The following is a 23,714-nucleotide window of genomic DNA, read 5'->3' on the forward strand; positions in this document are numbered from 1 at the left end:
ATGTATGTGCTTTTCTTCGTGTTAAATCCATCTTCAGAAATGTTAGTGTCATACATGATGAAAGCCAGAACTTTCAGAAAACAAATCTTGTAGAAATGCCTTTGCAAAATATAAAGAACATTATCAGTCACATTGTTTTGGGTGTGACATTTGCATTTAATTATTTGACTAGGATTTTCATGTACACCGTATAATACATTTTGTAAACTGTCATTCAGGAGTTCCAGTGATAATGTCACATGAAATAATTGTGTACAGTCATAAATGCCTATTTATAACCATACTTGCTTGAACAGAATCTTGGCTCATTTTCTCTCTTTTTGGTTGCTGGTAACTGGTTAGAACTCATTTCATGATAACTGCTCTGCAAGGAATATTCCTGAAGTTTACGTTCTCTGCATGAATTAGTGGTTGCTGACCAATGTCATAGTGTCTGGAAAAGATCTTATTAGGATCATTACACTTTGTGGATCTCAAGCAGCACAGGACTGAACTGAGAGCAGAGAAACCCATGAGGTGAGCCCCACGAGTCCCAGTTCTCTGCCTGGGGAAAATTTTTATACTGGCACAGAGATTGGAGTCTGAGCAATCTCTATGGCCATCCTGCTAAGTTGAGGAGAGCTGAGATCCAAGTTCATGGGATATCAAGGGGCTGAAGCTTTCCACAGATCCACGCTAGCAAAAAATAGCTCCATGTCTGTTCAAGGTCAAGAGAATCAACCAGTAATCGAAGTAAATGCTAAAGTAAAAGTCAAGGCTTCAGAGTAAGATAGAATTCAGATTCTCCTCAACATACCACCCACAGTATCTAGTATTTGATAAATAATCACTAGGTATGAAAAGAAATAGGAGGTGTAAGCTGTGGCCATGGAAAAAGGAATCAATAGAAAACCAACACGAGATGGCTCCAGTTTGCTCTCTGTAGCCACTGATCCACTGTTAAGAACACAGAGTATTGCTGGTCTCAATTGTATTTGCTATGAGCATGAAATACAGATTTTGAAGAGTTTATATTGAAAATATGATGAATATATTTCATTAACTTTTATATTTATTACATGTTGAAACAATATTTTGTATCTTTTATGTTAAATATATTATTTAAGTTAGTTGTACCTGTTCATGTATTTTAAAATGTGGCTGCTAGAAGGTTTAAAATTATGTCTGAGGCTCCCATTATATTTCTGTTGGAAAGCACTTGGGTATGTGTTTGATATAGAGGAAGATGGGGTTTTCAAATATGGTTGTAAAAGATTTATCTAGGGAGCCAAGTGAAAATATGTCAAAGAAGTAAAGAAAAATATTATCTTGTTACTTAAGTTGAGCAGAGAAAGGGAAATATTTTAAAAATTAATGGAAACTCTAAAACTGAAAAGTATAGTACTGAAATGGAATTGCACTGGATTAGTTTAACATCAGATGGATAAAAAGCTAGTCTTTGAACTTTGAGATCAAGAGAAGTGAACCAAACTTATGAACAGAAAAACAGAAGATTAAAGTAAACAGAACCTCAAGTATCTGTGGAACAGTGTTAACATACTTGTAATTGGAATCCAAGAAAGAAGAGAGTGTGAGAAAAGGGCAGGAAAACTGAAGAAATGAGGGTCAAAAACTTCTTAGATTGATGTAATTACCACATACAGATTCAGAAATTCAGTGAACCCCAAGCAAGATAAGTCTAAAAAGAATTAAACCTAAAATTCATATAAGTCAGAGGGCTGTGAAATCCAAAGATTAAGAGGAAATCTTAAAAGTCATCGGAGGAAAACATATAATTATAGACTGGAGAACAATTATGAATAATTGCTCATATCTTCATATGAGTTATATGATTATGAGTTATCTATATATATATAAAAGCCTAAGCGACCGAACGACTGGTTGACCTGTTGCTATGATGTGCACTGGCCACCAAGGGGCAGACACTCAATGCAGGAGCTGCCCCCTGATGGTCAGTGTGCTCCCACAGCGGGAGTGCTGCTCAGGTGACCGACCCTTCCCAGTGGCCCACCAGCCTGGCGGCAGCTACTCACTCCCTCAGTAGTCCTGCAGGTCCACTCTCCGGAGAACAGGCCAGGCACTGATGGGCCGGCACTGCCAGCACGATCCTGACAGCGCCACCGGCCTCCTGGAAGTCGGCCTTGGGCACCGCAGCCGCTTCCCCTCCCTAGACGCTCTGCAAGGAAGAAATGATATAAAAGCGGCCACCAGGTGGCTCCTGACAACCAGTGTGAACGTCAGCGGGACTGATCTGGATCCCACCACCTGCTGGGAGGGCCGATTGCATCTCAGCCCCCCAACCCCTCGGGATGGGTGCCAGATGCAGGGTTCATGGCTGGCGAGTGCCACTACGGCAGCGCGAGCCTCTCCCCATCGGGACTAACTGGGTGCGAGCCCACGGCAGGTGCAGTGAGGCTGGGATGAGTGGGAGCAGCAGGCAGGAGTGGCATGCGGTGTTGGGCTGCTGGTTTTGGTCCAATCCCCACAGGCCACGCTGAGGGACCCCACCCGTGCACGAATTCATGCACCAGATCTCTAGTATGAGATAATATAAGATTATGAAGACACAAGAAGCCATAAAACAATGGAAAGACACCTTTAATGTGCTAAAAGGAAGGGAAAAAACTGTCAACTCATATCCAGTGAAAATATCCTTTGTAAGCAAGGATGTTAAAGGAAATAAAGCCATAATGAGACCTTGAAAACTGAGAGAATACGGTGCCAGCAGAACTGCTCTGCAAACATGCCAGCAATGGCATATGAGCTGTGGGGAAGGATATGAGATGAAAACTTACATCTGCAAAGCAGAAAGAACACTGGAAACAATGAATAGTTGAACAAACATGAAATACTATCTTTCCCCCTTACAATTTGCTTAAAAACAATAGTTACACAAAAGACAAGGACAGGTAAATCTAATTACACTGTTGTATGGTTATTACATTTCTGAAGTAGGAAGAAGTTTGTAGTGTCAGGTTTGAAGAGTAGTTACAATATTGACCCAATATAGAGCCATCAAGGATGCATACTGTTAGCCCCAGAGCAACCACTAAAGCATGGGAAGAGATACATGTGAGAATATAGGGCATAAAATGAAACTCTTTAAAAGTTGTTAATAGAAAAAAAGTCAGGGATAATCAACAGAGATAAGAAATAAGAGGGATAAATAGGAAAACAAGTAGTAAAATGTTAACTTTAAACACACTTATACCAATGATTATAATAGACTAGAGGCTTGGTGCATGAAATTCGAGCACTCGGGGCAAGGGGTCCCTCAGCCCGGACTGTGCCCTCTTGCAGTCTGGGAGCCCTGCGATGGATTGCCCTTGCAGAGGGAGACCCTGCCCACCCGCGACAGCCTGCTGGCCAGTGGCCTGGTCCTCCCTCTGCAGGATGATCATGTAATCGAGCACACCCCGCAGAGGGAGGCCTCGCCCACCTGCTGCAGCCCACCAGTCAGTGGCCTGGGCCTCCCTCTTTGGGGCAATCATGGAGTCCCCCGATTGATCGATCGCCCCGCCGGCCAGTGGCCTGGGCCTCCCTCTGCAGGGCAATGGCCAGTCCCCCGACCAATCACATCGCACCCTCCTTGGCTGGCCTGGCACCAGTGGGAGTCATAGTGTGGTCGTCCCGATGGTCATTCTGCTGTTCAGTTGTTTGGTCGATTTGCATATTACGCTTTTATTATTATAGATTATTATAGATTATTATAGATGTAAATGGACCAAACACCCAATTAAAAAATAGAGATCGTCAGACTAGGTAAAAAGGAAAAATAAATACATCTATATATTGTCTGTGAGACACATTTAACCTTTTGCACTGGGATGTCGAGTGTGACTCAACACGGTTAGCATTAGAATAAAGGAATCAAGAAAAAAGCAAGCAAGTGCAAAGGGTTAAATATAAGGATAGTTAAAAATGAAATGATGAAAAAATATAAATGCAGTTTTAAGCATGAGAAGGTGAACAAGTCTATATTATTAGTATCTGACAAGATAGACAACAAAACTAAGTAGTATAAGATATAAAGAGGGATATTGCATAATGGGAAATGAGCAATTCACCAGGAAGACATAGAATGAAGATTCATACATGTACCTAAAAACAGAGCATTATAACTTATAAAGCAGAGCGCAAAAGGAAGGGGAAAGTAGGAAACTTAAGAATAATTATTGGAGACTTAAAAAATATACTCCTTAAATAATCATAAGAAAGTTGTCAAACTAACACTATCAACCAATTTTATACAGTTAATATTTGCAGAGTATTATGCCCAACTCTTGTAGGACATGGTAATTCCTCAAAAAATGTATTATTTTTAATACCTTTTTTGATGTATAATTTAGGTCCCATAATATTAACCCATTGTAAGTGTGTCATTCATTGATGTTTAAAACATATCCAGATTGTTCAATAATTGCCATAATCCAGTTTTAGAACATTTCCATCACCCAAAAAAGTTTCCTTATACCCATTTTCAGTTAATTCCCAATTCTTACTCCAGCCCATTCATCTGATTTATATGCCTCTATAAATATTCTAAACATTTCACAATGAAATCATGAAATAGATTCTTTTGCATTTTGCTTCTTCAGCATAATGTTTTTGAGCATCTTTCATGTTGTAGCATTCTTGAGTTGTAGAATGCATTCCTTCTCATTGCTGAACTGTTTCCTCTTAGATAGATAGGCCACATTTTGTTAATTCATTCACTTGTTGATGGATATTTAGCTTGTTTCCAGTTTTTGGCTATTATGAATAATGCTATCAACATTTATGTACATGTCTTTGTGTATGCTTACAATTTCATTTATCTTGGGTAGATTCCTGGGAGTAAAATTAATGAGTTATGGTAACTTTAACTTTTAAGAGCTGCAAAATTATTTCCATAATTGCTACACCATTTTACATTCCCAGCAGAAATGTATGAAGATTTCAGTTTCTTACCAACTCAATATTGTCTGTATTTTTTATTATAGTCATTCTAGTGGATGTGAAATGGTATCTCATTGTGGTTTAATTTTCATTTCCCAAATAATGCTAAGCATCTTTTTATGTGCTTATTTGTATACTAGAGGCCCAGTGCATGAAATCGTGCCCGGGTAGGGTTCCCTAGGCCTGGCCAGCAATCAGGGCTGATCTGTGGGGTGAGCAGTGGGGCGATCATGGGGCCCCCACTGGCATTTAACTGTGGCTGGCCTGGGGCCTGCAGTCTGGGGGCAGCTTCTGTGTTGAGCATCTGCCCCCTGGTGGTCAGTGTGCATCATAGTGACCAGTTGTTCCACTGGTCATTCTGCTGTTCGGTCAATTTGCATATTAGGCTTTTATTATATAGGATATTTATTGGTGAAATGTCTCTTCAAATTTTTTCCCATTTTAAAAATGTTTTTTGTCTTCTCACTGGTTAAGAATTCTTTATATAATCTGAATACAAGTCCTCTATGAGATATACAATTTGCAAACTATGATTTGCCTTTCTTTTTCTTAGTGGTGTCTGTGGTAAACAGAATTATGCCCCTCACCCTCACCCCCCGAGATATCCATGTTCTAATTCCTCAATGTGTATATTACCTTACATCTCAAAGGGGACTTTGTAGATATGATTAAGGTCCTAAGATGGGCAATTATCCTGGACTAACAGGGTGCACCAACTGTAATCAAAAAGGTCCTTATTCAGACAGAGAAAGACAAATACTATTTGATCTCACTTATATGTAGTATCTAAAAAACAAAATAAAACACACAAAAGCATAAACCTCATAGAAAAAGAGATAGATTTGTGGTTTCCAGAGGCCAGGTGTAGGAGGACAGGGAATTGGAGAAAGGTGGCCCAAAGGTACCAACTTCCAGTTATAAGATAAATTATTAGGCATGTAATGTACAATGTGATGACTAACACTGTTATAGGAAATACATATGAAAAGAGAGTAAATTCTAAGAGTTCTCATCAGAAGAAAAAAAAATTTTTTGCCTTTTCATTGTATCTGTAAAATGATGGATGCCAACTAAAGTTATTTATAGTAATCACTTCACAATATAAGTTGAACAATTAGGCCATACTTTAAACTTATATAATTTTATCAATTATCAAAATATCAATAAAACTGGGCAGAGGAGGTCCTCATAAGAGAGGGCAGAGTGTCAAAATCAGGAAAAACAAACAGTAGGGCCAGATAAATGAAGGAGCCAAGAGCCAAGGGTGCAGGTGATGCAGGTGCCTCTAGAAAAGGCAAAGGAATAGAGTCTCCCCTAAGGCCTCCAAGGGATGTAGCCATACCAACACCTGGATTTTAGAGTTCTGACTTCCAGAGCTGTAAGATAATAAATGTGTGTTGTTGTAAGCCACTGACATTGTGGTGATTTGTTACATTACTCATAGGAAAACAATAGTGCCCTTTTAAGCTTAAGAGTTTGTATTTGGACAAAGTTCAATTTACTGATTATTGTTTTATGAATTGTGCTGTTGGAAGTTTTAGAAATTTCATAGTTCTCATTCTTTCTGGTCTCTGGTTCATTTTGAATTCATTTTTGTTTATGTTGTGAGGCAAGATCTATGAGGTATTGTTTTCTGTTTGTTTGCTTTGATATGAGAATACCCAGTTGCCCAGCAACATTTGTTGAAAAGATTATCTTTTTCTCTTTAAGTTACCTTGAGAACTTTGTCAAAAATAAATTGACTACAAATGTAAGAGTTTATTTCTGGGTTTAGTTCTGTTTTGTTCATATACTAGTATATGCCTACTCTCGTGCTAATATCACTGTCTTGATAACTTAACTTCTTAGTACGTTTTGAAATTAGATAGTGGAGTCTTCCTTCATTCTCAAATTATTTTGGTTTTTCTAGATCTTTTGTATTTTCAAATGAATTTTAGAATAAGCTGTCAATTCTCAAAAAAAACAACCTCTAGGATTTTATTAGATATTAAATTTTTGTTAGATGTATTGCTAAAGGTTTTATCTTTTTTGATGCTTTAGTGAATGGAATTTTAAAAATCTAATTCCCATATTGTTCAGTGCTAGTATATGTATATATAAAGATATTTTGTGTCTTTATCTTGTATTCTGTGACCCTCCTAAAATCATTTTTTAATTCAAAAAATTTTTGGTATGTTCCTTGGGATTTTCTACATACAAAGATCATGTCATCTGTGAATAAAGGTAGTTTTACTGCTAGTTTACCAATCTGGATGCCTTTAATTTATTCGTTTTGCTTTATTTCACTGTCTAGAACCTTCCAGAGAACATTGAATAGAAGTGGCAAGAAGGGACATCTTTGCCTGACTTTTGAACTTAGGAGAATGTATTTAGTCTTTTACCATTAAATTCAGTGCTAGCTATTGCTTTTCATGGATGCTTTATATCAGGTTGAGGAAAACGCCTTGTATTTTTTGCTTTGCTGAGAGGTTTTCTCATGAGTGGGTGTTAGCTTTTGTGAAGTATTTTTTCTATGATGTTTAAGGTTAACTTGGGATTTTTCTCCCTTTATTAAACTAATATGGTATATAACAATACTTCACTTTTGAATGTCATATCAACTTTAATTCACATTTATGTGTATACTCCTGGTCACTGCTTGGTCATAATGTACTATCCATTTTATATATTGTTTGTTTCTGTTTGCTAATATTTTTTGAGGATTTTTGTGTCTATATCATGTGGAATATCCTGTAGGTTTTGTGTAAAAAGATAGGATGTGGAATGAAAAACTGGCTATAAAAGGGCATAAAAATCTCTCAGGGGAGATGGTAATGTCTGGTGTGGATACATTTCTCCAAAGTCTTAAAAAAGGTTCTGAGGTTCTGTTATGATGATAATAAAATAATAGCATAAATTCCTTTACAGATATTGTTGTGTTAAAAAAAAAGTCTTATGTCTTGATTTAAGATAAACTCTCACTTCTCTTATTCTCATTAAATGTTCTAGATCAACTCAGCCATTTTTCCCTCCTGGCATCTCACATTACTCACCTATAGTTAGGATTCTAGATGTCATGGTTACATGAAAGTTTAATAAGCTCACCAGTAAATCATTCTTGAAAACCTTGCTACTAAGTGGAAGTTATTAAATAAAAAATGTTTTTAATAATTTTAATGAAAAAGTGATTTTTATGTCAATCTAATATATACAATTTTCACAGATAGAAAAATAAATGATTAAAAATATTATAAGAAATGAATGTAGACTTCTGGTCAAGATGGTGGTGTAGGTAAATGTTGTGCTTGCCTCCTCCCACAACCACATCAAAATTATGACTAAGCTACATAATAGCCATCACCTGAAATCTGGCTGAATGCAAGTCCTACAACTAGGAAAATAAAGAAGAAGCCACATCAAGACTGTAGGAGGGGCAGAGACATGGAAAGCTGGTCCCACACCCATGAAAGGTGGATAAAAATTGGGAAGGATATCTCGGCTACAGAGGTTCCCCCTTGGGAGGGAGGGTTCGCAGCCCCACACCAGACCTCCCAGCCCAGGATTCTAGTGCCAGGAAGAGAATTCTCCATAACTTCTGGCTGTAAAAACCAATGAGGATTGAGGCTGAGGAAGACAGAGGGCTGCTGAAGTCCCATGCAGTTCCTCTTAAATGGTCTGGGCACAGACTTACTTGAAATCACTCCCTCTGAGCTCTACCACTGGACCAGTAGCTTAAAAGGCACCAGAGACATACAGGGAGGAACTGAATTGCCTGGCATCAGGGTGAGAGGTAGGGGGTTAGTTTTCTGCCAGACAAAAGTGCTGGCAGAGGCCATTGTCTTTTGATGAGCCCTCCACCCACAGAGCTGGCAAGCAGGCAGGCAGGCACCATATCTGAGACTCCATCAACCTGGCTCATACTGTTTGCCCTGTCTGGTGATTCTCTGAGACGCCATCCCACCCAACTTTTAGGGCCACCCAAGTAGTTTCCAGTGGCTTCTTAGGAATTGCCTGTCTTGGCTCATGCTCAAATTTTCCTGAAAACTCTCAAACAAGCAGCATCTGGCCTCAGCATCTCCCCTACCTCTCACTAAGTGACCCTACACCTGGTATTAGCAGTAGCCTCCCTTGATTCGCAGCTTGGCCGCTCCTGGGCACCTGTAAGCCCAGCACGAATAGCAGCCACCTGGAGGTTACTTTACAAAGCATTCTGGGTGGCCCCTGGGCAGAACACAGTTGGCGGCTGACCTTGCCTGCAACCCCTAGGAGGCCTTATAACCAATACACACAGTGAACAACTAAAAACTATATCGAAGCATCACCATCCAACCACCTCCATAGGCAACACACTCAAAGGATGGACTCAGTGGGCACCAGAGCCCCATTGAAGTAAGTCCTGCTCTGTGGTGTGGGCCCCTGCACAGATGATCCTCCACATTCGTTAGAGGTCAGTGGTTGCAGTCAGTCCTTTCAGCTGATCAGCCTGGGGGCAAATCCCTTCCATTTATGTGCTAACAGCAATCAAGGCTAAACCACAGTAGGAAGGTGCATACCGCCCGCATGAAGGCCCAGCTCCGGTGATCAGAGAGGCTGCCCCACTGGGCCCTACAGAACACCTACTATATAAGGCCCCTCTACCAAGACTGGGAGATGTAGTAGCTCTATCTAATGCATAGAAACAAACACAAGGAGACTGCCAAAATGAGGAGACAAAGAAACATGTCCCAGATGAAAGGACAGAACAAACCTCCAGAAAAAGAACTAAACAAAAGGGAGACAAGTAATCTGGACATTATGCAGATTTCAAAATACTGGTTAGAAGGATACTCAGTGAACTTAATGAGACCTTCAACAGCATAAAAAAGGACTAGTCAGAAATGAAGGATACACTAACAAATAAAGAATAATTTACAGGGAATCAACAGAGTAATTGAAGTCAGAATCAAATTAGTGAGTTGGAATATAAGGACGCAAAAAAACACCCCATTAGAACAGCAAAAAGGAAAAAGGAATCCCAGAAATGAGGATAATATAAAGAGCCTCTGGGACAGCTTCAAGCATACCAACATTTGGTGCTGGAAGAAGAGAGAGAGCAAGAAATTGAAAACCTATTTGCAAAACAAACAAACAAACAAAAAAAACTTCCCTAACTTGGTGAAGGAAATGGATATACAAGTCTAGGAAGTGCAGAGAGTACCAAACAAGATGAACCCAAAGAGGCCCACACCAAGACACATTATAATTAAAATGCAAAAGGTTAAGGATGAAGAGAGAATCTTAAAAGCAGCAAGAGAAAAGCAGTTATCTACAAGGGAGCTCCCATAAGACTTCACCTGATTTCTCAACAGAAACTTTGCAGGCCAGAAGGAATTGGCACGAAATATTCAAAGTGATGAAAAGCAAGAACCTACAGTCAAGATTACCCAGCAAAAGTATTATTTGGAATTGAAGAACAGGTAAAGAGCTTTCCAGACAAGAACAAGCTAAAAGAGTTCATCACCATCAAACTAGTATTACATGAAATGTTAAAGGGTATTCTTTAAGAAGAAGAAGGAAAAAAGATAAGAATATGAACATTAAAATGGCAATAAATATATATCTATCAACAGCTGAATCTAAACAACAAAATAAATGAACAAGTAGAGCTGAAAGAGACTCATAGATAAAGAGAACATTTTGACCAGGTGGGAGGGAGGTTGGGGGATGGGTGAAAAAGGTGAAAGGGCTAAGAAGTACAGATTGGTTGTTACAGGGTAGTCATGAGGATATAAAGTTCTGCATAGGGAATATAGTCAACTTTATTCTAATAACTATGGGGTCAGATGGGTACAAGATTTATCGGGATGGTCATTTAGTAAGTTATGTACCGTATTTTCCGGCGTATAAGACGACTGGGCGTATAAGATTTTCCTGGGTTAAAAAGTAGTTTTATACGCCTGAAAATACAGTAGTCCAATGTATCTAATCCATTATATCTAATCCCATCAATATAGTCCAATATACCGTATTTTCCAGCGTAAGAAACGACTTTTTAACCCAGGAAAATCTTATACGCCCAGTCGTTTTATACGCCAGAAAGTACGGTAATGTCCAATTCCAGTAACACCTGGAATTAAGTTAATATGTCAACTGTAATTGAAAAATTAAAATGATTTAAAAATGAATGTAAAAATGTTTAGTTTGATCATAAAGTGTAATGTGGTGATTTATTGTTCTCACCAAAGGGGGCAAGGTTTTGAGCATATAGGTTGTTGGAGAAGGTAGGAGGCATACTTTGTGAGGTGTGTTCTTCCTCCTCCACCATTTTCTTCACTGATATCTCACCCTTTGGGGAGGTGCATGGTTGTCTTGCACTCAGACTAAATTTAAAAGTAAATTATAGCTCAGAGAACCACCTTGGGACTAGAAGGCTACATACATCTCACTTGGAATCCATGAAGGTTCAACATCTCGGAGAAAATGCTGCCCTCGGCCACCTCACTTGATGTGTGTATGCAAATATGTTTGGCTTCATCCAAGAAGTGGTATAAGTTCAAGAGTGTTCAAAGCAAAAGTCCTTAAACTGTTCATGTGTGCGGTAGCTCTGTTAGTGGTGTTTGGTTGGGATGTGTTTCTTTAATTCTCTGCATATTAACTCACCTGTCACACAGATACCTCCTCTGGTTCAGAAGATGAAGGCTCCGTGCAGGGTGACTCCCAGGGGACGCCCACCTCCAGCCAGGGCAGCATCAACATGGAGCACTGGATCAGCCAGGCCATCCATGGCTCCACCACCTCCACAACCTCTTCCTCATCCACCCAAAGTGGGGGCAGCGGTGCCGCCCACAGGCTAGCCGATGTCATGGCCCAGACGCACATAGGTGAGTGCCTGTCACTGTGTGATTCTCGTTGTTGTGTGTAAGTGGCCCAGAGTAGAAGTTTGTCTATCTGGGCATCACGGCATTAGAATCCCCCACCCTGGGATTCCACAGGGTCTCACTCTGGCTCTTGGCCTGCTTTGTGCTCTGGTTTTACTGTTTTATGAAACCATTGGTTTTATTACCATATTTTTTCATGTATAAGACGCTATTTTTTTCTAAAATAGTTAGACTGAAAATCGAGGGGCATCTTATACACGGAAGTCAGCCGAGGAGGGAGCCGTGCAGGTGTGTAGCTGCCCATACCTTGTCAGCCAGGCTTCCTCCAGTCATGAGACTTATTGTTACTGATATCAGCTGATGCCATAATTGGAGGTGGAGGTGGCGAGTGCGCAGATGCAACAGAGACCTGAGCGTTCTGAACCCATAAACATGTCAAAAAATAAAAAGATAAATACTGGTAAGCTATTGTCTTTCTCTGCAGAATTCAAACCGAATGTAATCAGCTATGCAAAAGAGCATAGAAATAGAGCTGCAGAAAGACAATTTGGACCTCCTCCCACTGAGTGTATGATCAGACAGTGGATAAAACAGGAAGAACAACTCCTTAAGATGCCAAAAAAGAAGAAGGCCTTAAGAGGAAAACCAGCAAAATGTTTAAATTATTGATTTCTTAATTTTTTGCGTTGAAAAAAGTGTGTGTAGGGGGTGTCTTATACACGGAAAAATACGGTATTTCTCTCCATCTCAGATGTCTCCTACAGCTAGAATTCAAGAGCTTGCTGCTCATAAAGGAGTGCACTCGTTCATTAGGGAAAACTTGCAGCCATATCTGTTTACATGTTTTCTTCTCATTTATGCTAAAATATGCTTCTAAATGAAAATTTTAATAGTGCTAATAAACAGGGAATTTTAAAGTGTGTTTGTCATGACTTTGGAAACCACTTAAGGAATCCTAGGGCTTTAATCACTACGGTTTTCTGCTGTATGTATTTAGATTTCTCTGGTGGTTCATGTCACTTTTTGTTGTTGTTGTTAATCATCACTCAAGGATACTTTTTCTATTAATTTTTAGAGAAAGTGGAAGGGAGAGAGGGATGGAGGGAGGAGGAGGAGGAGAGAGAGAGAAACATCGATGTGAGAGAGACACATTGATCAGTTGCCTCCCACATGTGCTTCTCAGAGGCCAGGGATGAACCCAAAACCCAGGTATGTGCCCCTGATTGGGAATTGAATCTGCGACCCTTCAGTGTGTGGCCGACACTCTATCCATTGAGCCACATCGGCCAGGGCCATGTCATTTTGCATGTAGGTTCTATGGTGAGTAAGATCCTCTATATTGGAAAAAGCACAGAGTTAGGAAGCATTGCCTGAGATGTTTGGAAATAATGTGGAAAAGGAGATTAAATAAGAATTATTAGAGGAAAAGAGAGGGATTGTCTGAGCAGTGTGGCTTTCAATCGTGGGTGAGTGAGGTACACGTTTTCTGCCTCCTCCCCCCTATGTGTGCATGTCACTCATTTGCCAGGGAAATGAGTCTTATCTAATGTAGAAGGGACAAGTATGATGCCCAGATCTGTTCTGATCATTTTCAGCTGTGGATTATGATTTTTAAACCTTTCAGTGGTATCAGAAATGAGACCATGTGTCTATAGGCAGGACACAGGCAGCCGCCAGGAGAGTGGGTCTGGCCTGGCCTCTCAGGTGAACGGGCTGGCATCTTCAGAAGTCACTTCTCCCTGGCTTAGTTTTGTAGTGGGGGGAAAAAGAGTAATGCTTTCTTTCCTTTGTACCTCTGAGAACTGTTGTGGATAAAAAGGAGAAAATAGAAAAGTTCTTCCAAATATTTTAAAGTAACACTCAAATGTGAAGTGGTGTTATTCAATTTCAGTGTCGGATATTTGCAGTAACATGGCCACTGGTTAATGTGCACTGTGAATCTCTATTTGAAGTCAATTAAACATTAAACAGAAATGTGTGACCATTACATATTTTTAGATAATAAAATGGCTTCCTGTGTGTTTTGGAACCTGAGAGGTGGCCGAGGTCCTGCCTTGGAGCTTTCTTGGCACCTGCACAGGGTCAGACGTGGAATTCCCGCACCTCTGTCCCTCACTGCAATCCTGCAGATGTGTGTGCTCTGACCCAGTTCCCCTCCAGTGAGATGTCAGAATCTTACCAAGAGAAACACATACTTTTGAACAAATTAATCACTGTGTTTCATTTCCCTTTGTGAATCTGCGTGTGAAGTGCTGGAGGAAATGATAGTGTGGAGAATTAAATTTACCCAGATTATAAAAGGGTGCGTGATTCGTCTGCATAAGTTCAATGTAACCTAAATATAGCTTGTGAGTGTATGACATTTAAGTAATTTTTATATTGGCACAAAGATAAGTTCCTAGAATATCTGGGACTTCTCTGAAAATATGAAAAACATTTTAGAAAGAAAGCAGTAGCAAAATAATAAAATGAAAATTTTTTATTCCTGTGGCAAAACAAAAGAAGGTAAAAGTGAGAGAATTGGCAGCATCAAAAGCCTACAAATAAGAAAATATTGTGGGTGTGTGTTTTAAGGAATTTAAGGTAAAATAAACCACCACCTTGTACTTCTAACCCCATATGGTGAGGGGCTGGGACAATGTCTGCAGACACCTTTTTGCCCCCAGTAGGAGGAAAACAAGGAGTTAGGAAGCATCTGTCTCCATATCTTTCTCCTTCTTTATTTTCTGGGGCAGAAGGCTCCCTCTTTCCGAAGTTTACCCTTTCACCTTCATTCTGGATTCCAGCTCCTCCCAAACCTAGCTCAGTGCTGTGCTCTTCTGCATCTCCGCTCACCCATGGGTGAGCCCTAGCTTTGGATGTTAGTGACTAGTCATCTCCTCCTTTCCAGCCTCCTTCTGGCCGCTCCTCTTCCCACCTTGTCTCTACATTTCATCCTCTCCCAGTTTTCAAGGCTCCCTGCTCCTCCCTAACTCACACACCTGCATTTTCCACTGTGAAGTCCTTCACCAGTCCACATCCCAAAGTGCCTCCCAACCCTGCCCATTGGCCCCACCCTGTACCCAGGAGCGGGCTCAGGACCTCAGCTGTGCTTGGCTCCTCTCTCCCCCATACCATCTCTGTCCACATCCTGGGCGCTTGGCTGCTCATGGCCTTGCAAGCCTTCTTTCTCCCCCACCCCCATTCCCAGGCTCCTAGGTCCAGGTGCCTGCCCTCCTGTCTAGACCACTGCAGCCCCTTCCGCCTCATTTCCCTCCTTTTGCACTGTCCTGTGTCTTGCAGCCCTGTTGATGGTGTTAAAGCACAGTTCTGATCCTGTCTCTTTTTCCAAAAAGTTGCTTTAGGGATTTTCATCTCTCAAAATTGATTTTGTTTATATGGATTTTATACTTAAAAATCCAAGTAATGACTTTTGGACCCACAAGTATCCTAACCCTTCACCCACTGTGTGCCCCATTTTGCAGGAATGTCTCACTGACCTACCTGTTCACACCTTGGTATATATGGGAAGACCCACCTGTTTAGCTCTGCCTTTCCACTGTTTAAATGCATTTAACTCAGAAAGTGGTAACACAGCCATTTACACTTTTCTGCATGTGAGTTTCAAAGATTCTTTCTTGAGAGGTAAGGGTCCCCCCACAAGGGGAGAAACCACAGAGAAGAAGCCTTCGGGTCTGGGACCAGGGCCTGACCGTCGCTGCCTTGTTTGTTACTTAGCTCCCTCTGCCACAGTGAGGAGTAGCGTTCTCGTTTTGCATTCATTGGTTGATTCATTGGAAGACTGAGGCTTGGACAATTGACAGGATGCCCAGCAGCCAGCTGAGGAGTCAGACTCAAATCTGCCAGGTGGCAGAGACAGGGTGACACTCTGAAGCCTCACTCTCTCCTCAGCTTCTTGTTCCATTGCTTGTTACAAATGGTGGAAGCGGAGTTCTTCTCAGATAAAATGCAATGAAACTTTGCATAAACAATAAAGATTTCAGTGTCCCTGTCACAACCCCGCTGTGGGTTTTGTGACAGTTGGAGCATTTTGTCATGAATTTGAATTTTTGAACAAAAGTCAGGAAGCTATTGTCTGAAATTGAAAGTTTCTATTCTGACATTAGAACATATATCCTACAATTCTAAAATGTGTCTCAGTTGCATTCACTTCTCTATGAGATTTTCATGGCATAAATGTGGGAGGCAGGCAGTTCCAGGTGTGAGAACCTCTGTAATCCTGAGCTCAACTCTGACTCTTGGGACACTGCTGAAAGGGAAGTTTCAACACAGAACATCTTAAGTCATTCTCATTTATTGATTTGAGAGAGAGAGAGAGAGAGAGAGAGAGAGAGAGAGAGAGAGAGGGAGGGAGGGGGAGAAAAAGAGAGAGAGAAAGGGAGGGAGAGGGAGAGGGGGAGAGAGAGAGAGAGAGAGAGAGAGAGAGAGAGAGAGAGAGAGAGAGAGATTGATTTGTTGTTCCACCTATTTAAGCATTCATTAGTTGATTCTCGTATGTGCCCTGACCGGAGATGGAACCCGCAACCTTGGTGTGTCAGGCAAACCTCTAACTACCTGAGCTGCTGGCCCAGGGCCTCTGAGTCCTTTCCTAACCATCTGCAGATTTAGTCTGTGGGTGATTTGCCTGAACATTTGAGAAGCAGCTGTGAATCTCCATTATGAGTATCACACTCACATGCTCACACATACACTCAAACTCATACACACTCACATGCTCACATACACCCTCATGAGTTCACACTCACAAACATCATGCACACATTCACACACATGCTCACACACGTAGGAAAAGTGAATCAAGGTAAACAGTATATTGTTCTGTCCTGGAGTGGTAATCCTATATAATAAAAGGCTAATATGCAAATCAACCGAACTGCAGAACGACCGGTCACTATGATGCACACTGACCACCAGGGAGCACATGCTCAACGCAGGAGCTGCCCCCTGATGGTTAGTGCACTCGCACAGGGAGAGCACTGCTCAGTCAGAAGCCAGGTTCACAGCTGGCGAGCGCAGCAGCAGTGGCGGGAGCTTTTCTCACTTCCACAGCCGCACTAAGGATGTCTGACAGACGGCCCCTGAGGGCTCCCAGACTGTGAGAGGGTGCAGGCCGGGCTGAGGGACTACCCCCCAAGTGCACAAATTTCATTCACCGGGCCTCTAGTTAAAGGAATAAGGTAAACCCGCGCATGCTATAATGTCATGTGCCACTTTTGGTCAAGACCCTAGTTAGAGCTTCCCTGTGAGGTGCCTTCCATGAGACCCAGTGAAAGTGGACGTTACTGGTGAAACGGAGGAGGAAGGCTTCTCTTGCGATTGGTTGCAGATGGGAGATGGGTCAGAGCAGTGAGCGGTCCAGCCGGGTCCCCAGCAGCAGGGCTGATGCTCGACTCCCACAAGGGCTGGCTCTTCCCCTCATCCTCTCTGTGTGCTCCTTTTATCATGTGTTGTATTTTGTCAGAATCATGGCTGGTAGCTAAACTTTGTTCACCTTCACATTTTCATCCCGGGAGCTGGTTTTCCACCACCATGTGGAGGGCGTGGTCACATCATCTTAGGAAGCTGGGGCAGCTGGGCAGGCCAGGTGGTCTGAGCGCCTGGGTCACAGGTACTTCTCAGTGACAGCAGTGGTCGAGTTGAGGAAACCTGGGATAGGGCATTGTTAGTGTACAGAAACTTGGGTTCCTTTGAACATGTTACTCACCATGCATCGCCAATTAGTGAACCATGAGCGTGTTGCTTTTTACATATGAAAACCAGATTTTCTACTTTTCTTCTCTTTATTTGGGGGCTGAAGTTATTTGGGGACATAAAAATAATTAACATGCCTTAAAAGTGGGGTTTATCACCATGACCCTGCAGATTCCAGTTCGTACAGTTAGAATTAAAGAACAATTCTTTCCAGCAGGTATTAGAACTGGAGGCATTTTATCAAGTTGTCAAGTGCTCTTCAATTCATTCTTTGAACTCTTCCTGCAGCATTTGCTGAGCAGACAGTGTGGGCTGAGTGTAGGTAACGTCAGCCCCTGAGTAGTACACAGGGAGCCCGACTGAGCCAGTGTCATTAGGAGAAGTGAAGGAAGCAGCGATTTCCAACATCGGGTTCAATAGGGAGACCAGCCAGGACCCTGAAATGGTCATGGCCAAAAATAGCTGTGCAATGGGGTAGATTGCTGGCAAGAGTAACAGACTAAAACCCTGTGTGGGGTGGGGGTGGGTGTCAAGGACTGAGGTGGCAACCCTGGTATAGATGGCGCCAGAGCAGCGTGCAGATCCTGCCATGAAAGATGGTGGAATTGCACTTCCCTCCTGCCTCCTCGTGTGCCCAGCCCGAACTCCTGATTCACGGGGAACCCATGTCAGCCTCTGACAACAAACACCACACAAGGGCAGATGAAGCCGAACCCACCCTGTGGCGGGCAGATGAGAAGGTGTCATGGATAGCTCTTGGGGCGCTCACAATGGAGGTGACACTTGACAGGTGGCAGGAAGGATGGCTGCCGTTCTCTTGATTTAAAGTACTGCGAAACTGATCACAGGAACAGTGGGCCCTCTTGCTCAAAAGATACAACCCCGCTCTAATGAGGGTTCTTAATCTACATAGCACTTCTGACTCCACATGGACTCCAGTGGCCTCGTGCCTGGAGCTGGCGAGCATCTTAGACCTTCAAACCTGCAGCATCCACCCAGCTCCACGTTTGCTTACCCACCGACAAGTGTTTCCTGAGCATTTGTTATGTACAGGGCTTTTCTAATACTCCCCCAAGTATAGGTAGCCTCGATAAAAACTCGCATCCTGATCTTTATCAAAATAAAGCGGGGTACAGTGTGTCACTGCAACATCAGCATGTCCTCTGGCTCCTCACAGGAGCAGCTGCTGGGCTGGTGATCCCAGGGTGACAGCACCTCCTAGGAATGGGGAAGGGAGCAGGAGGGGAGGTGACAACTAAGTAAGTTTGGAAAGCACTTTGAAATCACCCGGCTGTCACTGTTCCAGCTTTATAATCGCCAGATGTATTGGAATCATTATTTTTCCCAACTTCAAAGTGGAACACGACAGTATTCCTGCCGCCCAGCACAAAGACGGATTGGCAGTTCATCATCAGTGATGAGGCTACAGTGTCACTTAAGCACCAGTGAGTCTGGATAAAATCGAAATGCAGTGAATGCATATTATAGCTACTTCCGTTTTAGGTGCTAATTTGAAAGTCTGTTCAGCATACATCAGCATCTATTGTATTTTCATCTGAAATAGGAGGCCCCAATGAGTGTACTACTTGGCTGTGGAGAGTTAGAGCATTTTGCAACACGAAATAAGTCTATTTGGCAAAAGCGCTGGTAGGGGTGATGAGAGGATGAACAGTCTCTGAATCATTGAAGAGGCAATTTGAATGATCCTCTTTTCTCCCTCCTACTTCCCCTCAGTGATCCACCTACTTGTTAAAATTATTTGTAACCCCAAAGCAGTACGCGCGGCCTCCTTGAGGTCATGTACAAAAGTTAGCAGAGCAGCAAAACTTTGAGTCCCTGACACGCATGTTCCCAGCAGAGGGCGACGTTCTGCCTTCTTGTTCCAGCCCTCAGCCTGTGAGCAGTGCCCTTTACAGGGGCTCTTTGGTGCCCTGTGTTTCTTCTTTTGCTTTTTGTTGGTTATGTCACTGTTTATGCAGCCTTCACCCCCACTTGTAGTGCTGAAGAGGGAGTATCTGAAGGAGGAGGCTTTCCAATGCTGGCTCCCCTTTTTACATACAGCACAACGAAATAGCTTGCATTGCATGGAACCTAATAAGGATTAACGACTCAAAATTAATAGCCTAATACCCATTATTAGGACTCAGGCTATAGAAAATGTCATTGGTAGTCTCATTTGACGTGTTTTCCTGAATGACTTATATAATAAATATTGGGGGAACATTTTGAAAAGTATATGATGGTCTAACCACTATGCTGTGCACCTGAAACTAGTACAAAATAGTATTGAATGTAAAGCACAATTAAAAAATTAAATAAATAAATACAAGAACTGTGCTTTCCCCACTGAACCATTTAAGTGCTTGATGACACCATCGATGAATGCTGTGGGGAAGGCCTGCTGCACAGCTCACTGCGTAACCATCACCAATGCACGTGAGATTGTAAACATTTTTTTTTTTTTAAATCCTCATCTAGGATATGTTTTCATTGATTTTGAGAGAGAGAGAGAGAGAGACAGACATCAATGGGAGAGAGAAACATCAATCTGTTGCCTCCTGTATTACCCCCCATCAGGGATCAAACCTACAACCTATGTATGTGCCCTGACTGGGAATTGAACCTGCAACCTTTTGGTGTACCGAATGACGCTCCAATCAACTGAGCCACCCAGCCAGAGCTTTTTGAATGACTGTCCAGAATTATTCATGCTGAAACAAACAAAATAGCTAATATTTCTTGAGTGCTCAGCCTCTATCAAGAAATGTCCTAAGAACTTTACATATGTTAGCTCATCTCCCCTACAAGGAAATAAGCATTGTTGTTGTTATTTTTTTTAAAATCCTCATCCGAGGATATTTTTCCATTGTTTTTTTTAGAGAGAGTGGAAGAAAGAAGAAAAGACAGAAATATCAATGTGAGAGAAACCCATCGATTGGTTGCCTCCTGCACAAGCCCTGACCAGGGCCTGGGCCGGGGAGGAGCCTGCAACCAAGGTACGTGCCCTTGACTGGAATTGTACCTGGAACCCTTTGGTCTGCAAGCCGGCGCTCTATCCACTGAGCCAAACCAGCTAGGGTGGAAGTCAGCAATATTATTCCCATTTGATAGGTGAGGAGACTGCAGCACAGAGAAGTTAAGACACTTACCAAGATCTGGAGGAATTGGCAGAGCTGGGATTCAAACCCCAGGCTCTCTATCTTCAAAGCTTGAGCTCTTAACTGCCACTACCATGACAGACAAGAAAATTACTCTTTGTGAACGAACATGTAACTTTCAATAACTCTTTTTCTACCTGCTGCTTAAGAACATTATTCTTAACACATTGCGGACGGATCACGAGAATTCTTGTGTTTTCTGTTTTAAGGCTTGTGGCCAATCACGAGAATTCTTTAAAACTATTAGCTTGTAAGAACATGTAATAAATAACTTCAAAATGCAATGGGTATTTAATTTTAAAGCGTGCCTTTAACATTTATGTAAAACGTTTTTTTGTACTCGTTCAATAGAAACTTATCTGGCCACTGGGTAAAGCTAGCAATTAAACTACTGGTCTGCAATGTGTTAAAATGCTGTAGTGATTCATTGATGTGGCTCCTGCTATGACATGTCTGAAATTTTACCTAACTTTGTTTCATTTTGAGTAATACAAATTATTTTAAAGAGCATCTTTATGCCTAGATTTTTGTAGTAGGCTTTGATTCAGAATTATGGTCTCTTCTCAGGATGTGGCCTTTTTTGAAACCCTGTTGCTTACTTAGCCTTCAGAATAACTCTATCATGATCATCCGAGAATTTGTCATTTGCTTCTTTACAGAAAATCACTCTGCACCTCCTGATGTAACCACGTACACCTCAGAACACTCAATACAAATAGAGAGGCCACAAGGCTCAACGACATCACGGACTGCACCAAAGTACGGCAATGCTGAGCTCATGGAGACTGGCGATGGTAGGTCTCCGGCATTTTCTTCCCTCCTTTGTAAACTCTGTTTTTACTAACTTACCTTTTAAACCATAAGGTCAACTCACTGAATCTAATTTATGAAGTTCTTTACACACCACCCATAGATGGTGGCATAGTCACAGAAAATGCAAACTATCTCCAAGTTGGCCAAGAGTTACTCCTTGTAGGAAAAAAAAATGATGATGTTGTAAGAATTTAGTCACGAGAAGAAAGGAAATTTTATAAGATTCCAGTGTATTTGTTAACGAATAACTAAAGTCGGCTCAGCAATTAACAAATTAGTGTGCAAGTGTTAAGACGATGAATGGTTACTTAGAAGGGCAGGATGAAGTTACGTGTAAACAAATTAATTGACAGCTTTGGGCCAATGGAATGCTTTGGAATTTGGAAGAAAGAGGGGCTTTTTTTCTCTGTAATGGGAAAAAATATTGGTGATTTGATAAACTTCAGCAGTGGGGGTTCTTCTTTGTTCCTCATATCATGGATCTTGTATATAGAGCGGCCGTTTCTATGACCCCGTCTGAAGCAGCACACTCAAACATGCACTGCATGCATGATCCTGCTTTCCTGCAGCCCCAGTCCTTCCCAGGCTCACAAAGGTTCGCATGGAACCCAGTGGGGACATGAAATGGTGTTTCTGTGGAAGATGGCCAAAGTAGCCTCGGTGTGCCGTCCATCCAGCTGTGCTCATGTCCTGTGCAGCGGTGTGATGCAGAGGTGATGAGAAAGGCCTGGACCCAGTCCCTGATAGGCAGCATGCCTCTCAGCATGGCCAGAGCCCAAAGTCAGTGTGGTTCAGGAGCTCCCATTAGTGCATTGGAAGTCACTCCAGTTCCCTGGGACACTTTCAGTCTCAGTGTTTGCCTTAGTTCTCTGCTAAATTCACTCTGTATTAAATGGGTCATTACTGTTGTTCTAGTCATTATCAATTTAACCATTTGCACTCGCTTTTTTCTCGAGCTGCTACCAATGCTAACCGTGTCGAGTCACACTCGACATCCGAGTGCAAAAGGTTAATAACTGTTGTTTTTGATGTCCATAATCCTTACCTGCTCTCCCAAGTAAGTTCATATGTTGTCCATTTGAGTCACATGTTGTCCAGCCCAGAGTTTTTCAGCGTGTGATGACCTCTCCTCTCAGAATCACTTGGGACACTTGTTAAAAAGCAGGTTCTGGGCCATCCCCAAAACCTATGACATCAGAAACGCTGGGCTAGACAAGTCCTAGGATGATTCTTACACATTCTAAACCTTGTGAAATGATCTCAGATTCATCTGAACCAAATTAAGAGGAACTATTTAATGAGAAATATCCTGTTTAGAGACTGAGAAATCTGGGTTGTGTATTTTTAATATTTTCAAAACTATAAAATATTTAATGTCTCAATTCTGAAAGTGCCCATAGAGTGCCCATTTTGGCACTCCTTTTATTCAGAATTTGGGTTATTTATTTTAAATTTTAAAATTTCTTGTCTTTTCCATTGATCATTTCACTTACTCAGTTTTCAAAATATCATTCATTGTAAGAAATATTATAACATGGGGTAAATGTTTCTCAGTACACTTGGGTAAATATATGCTAGTGTTCTGCGTTACACCGAAATTGAATTAGAGACTGATTGCTGTGCTTCTAGAACGTATTGCCTGAATGCTGACTCAGGAGAGAGTGACTGAAACACTTGGGAGGGACTCGGTGGTCACCTGCGTGGACAGGGCCTGCCACGGCGCTTGTAGGAAGCAGTCCCCTTGCTTTGGTTAGGAGGTCGGTGCGGGGGCTGGCCATGCAGATGCTGCAGGGCACCCAAGTTCACTGTCTCAGCAAAACGTTCTCCTCACCCAGTGAGGCCAGGCACCAGGGATCTCAGGAGAGTCGGGGACTCTGCTTCATCAGCTCTCTCACCCCCTTAGAAAGAAGGGGCCAGAGACAGTGTTCGTGAGAAGGTGACAAGCCCTGTTAGGAATTAGAGGTGGGACCAAGCCCAACCTGTGGTTGGAGCTCTTCCTGACATCACCAGATCAGGATGGCTCATGGAGTTGTAAATGAGAATTGTTTCTGCTGAGTCTCTACCCTCTTGCGGGTTCCCAGCAGGGTCAGTGTGCTGTGACTGTCCACCCAGTAGAATGTCTCCACTCTGCACATCGCCGAGGTGACACTTTGAGGGACACTGAGTCTCAAGCCCATCCCTGCTTCTCTCAGCCCTGAGATGGGGCAGTGGGTGTGGGTGTCTTGGCCATTTCCCTGTGGTGCTTGGATTAAAGCCCGTCTGCCTGTGGTTCTGTTTT

General features: G+C 42.2%; 1 protein-coding gene across 4 annotated transcripts in view; it reads left to right on the forward strand.

Annotated features, from left to right (window-relative positions):
- The window catches only part of DIP2C (disco interacting protein 2 homolog C), a 396,044-nt gene that overhangs the window by 243,639 nt on the left and 128,691 nt on the right, over positions 1–23,714 (forward strand). For 2 of the 4 annotated variants that reach the window (XM_079759400.1, XM_079759402.1), the window contains 3 exons: positions 11,568–11,777; positions 20,345–20,461; positions 21,283–21,417. In XM_079759400.1, the coding sequence (XP_079615526.1) occupies positions 11,568–11,777; positions 20,345–20,461; positions 21,283–21,417 (462 nt within the window). The remainder of the gene's footprint in view (positions 1–11,567; positions 11,778–20,344; positions 20,462–21,282; positions 21,418–23,714) is intronic. The other 2 variants (XM_079759401.1, XM_079759403.1) reach the window with 1 other exon arrangement.

Source organism: Cnephaeus nilssonii (genome assembly GCF_951640355.1).
Source record: "Cnephaeus nilssonii genome assembly, chromosome: 1".
NCBI lineage: Eukaryota > Metazoa > Chordata > Mammalia > Chiroptera > Vespertilionidae > Cnephaeus > Cnephaeus nilssonii.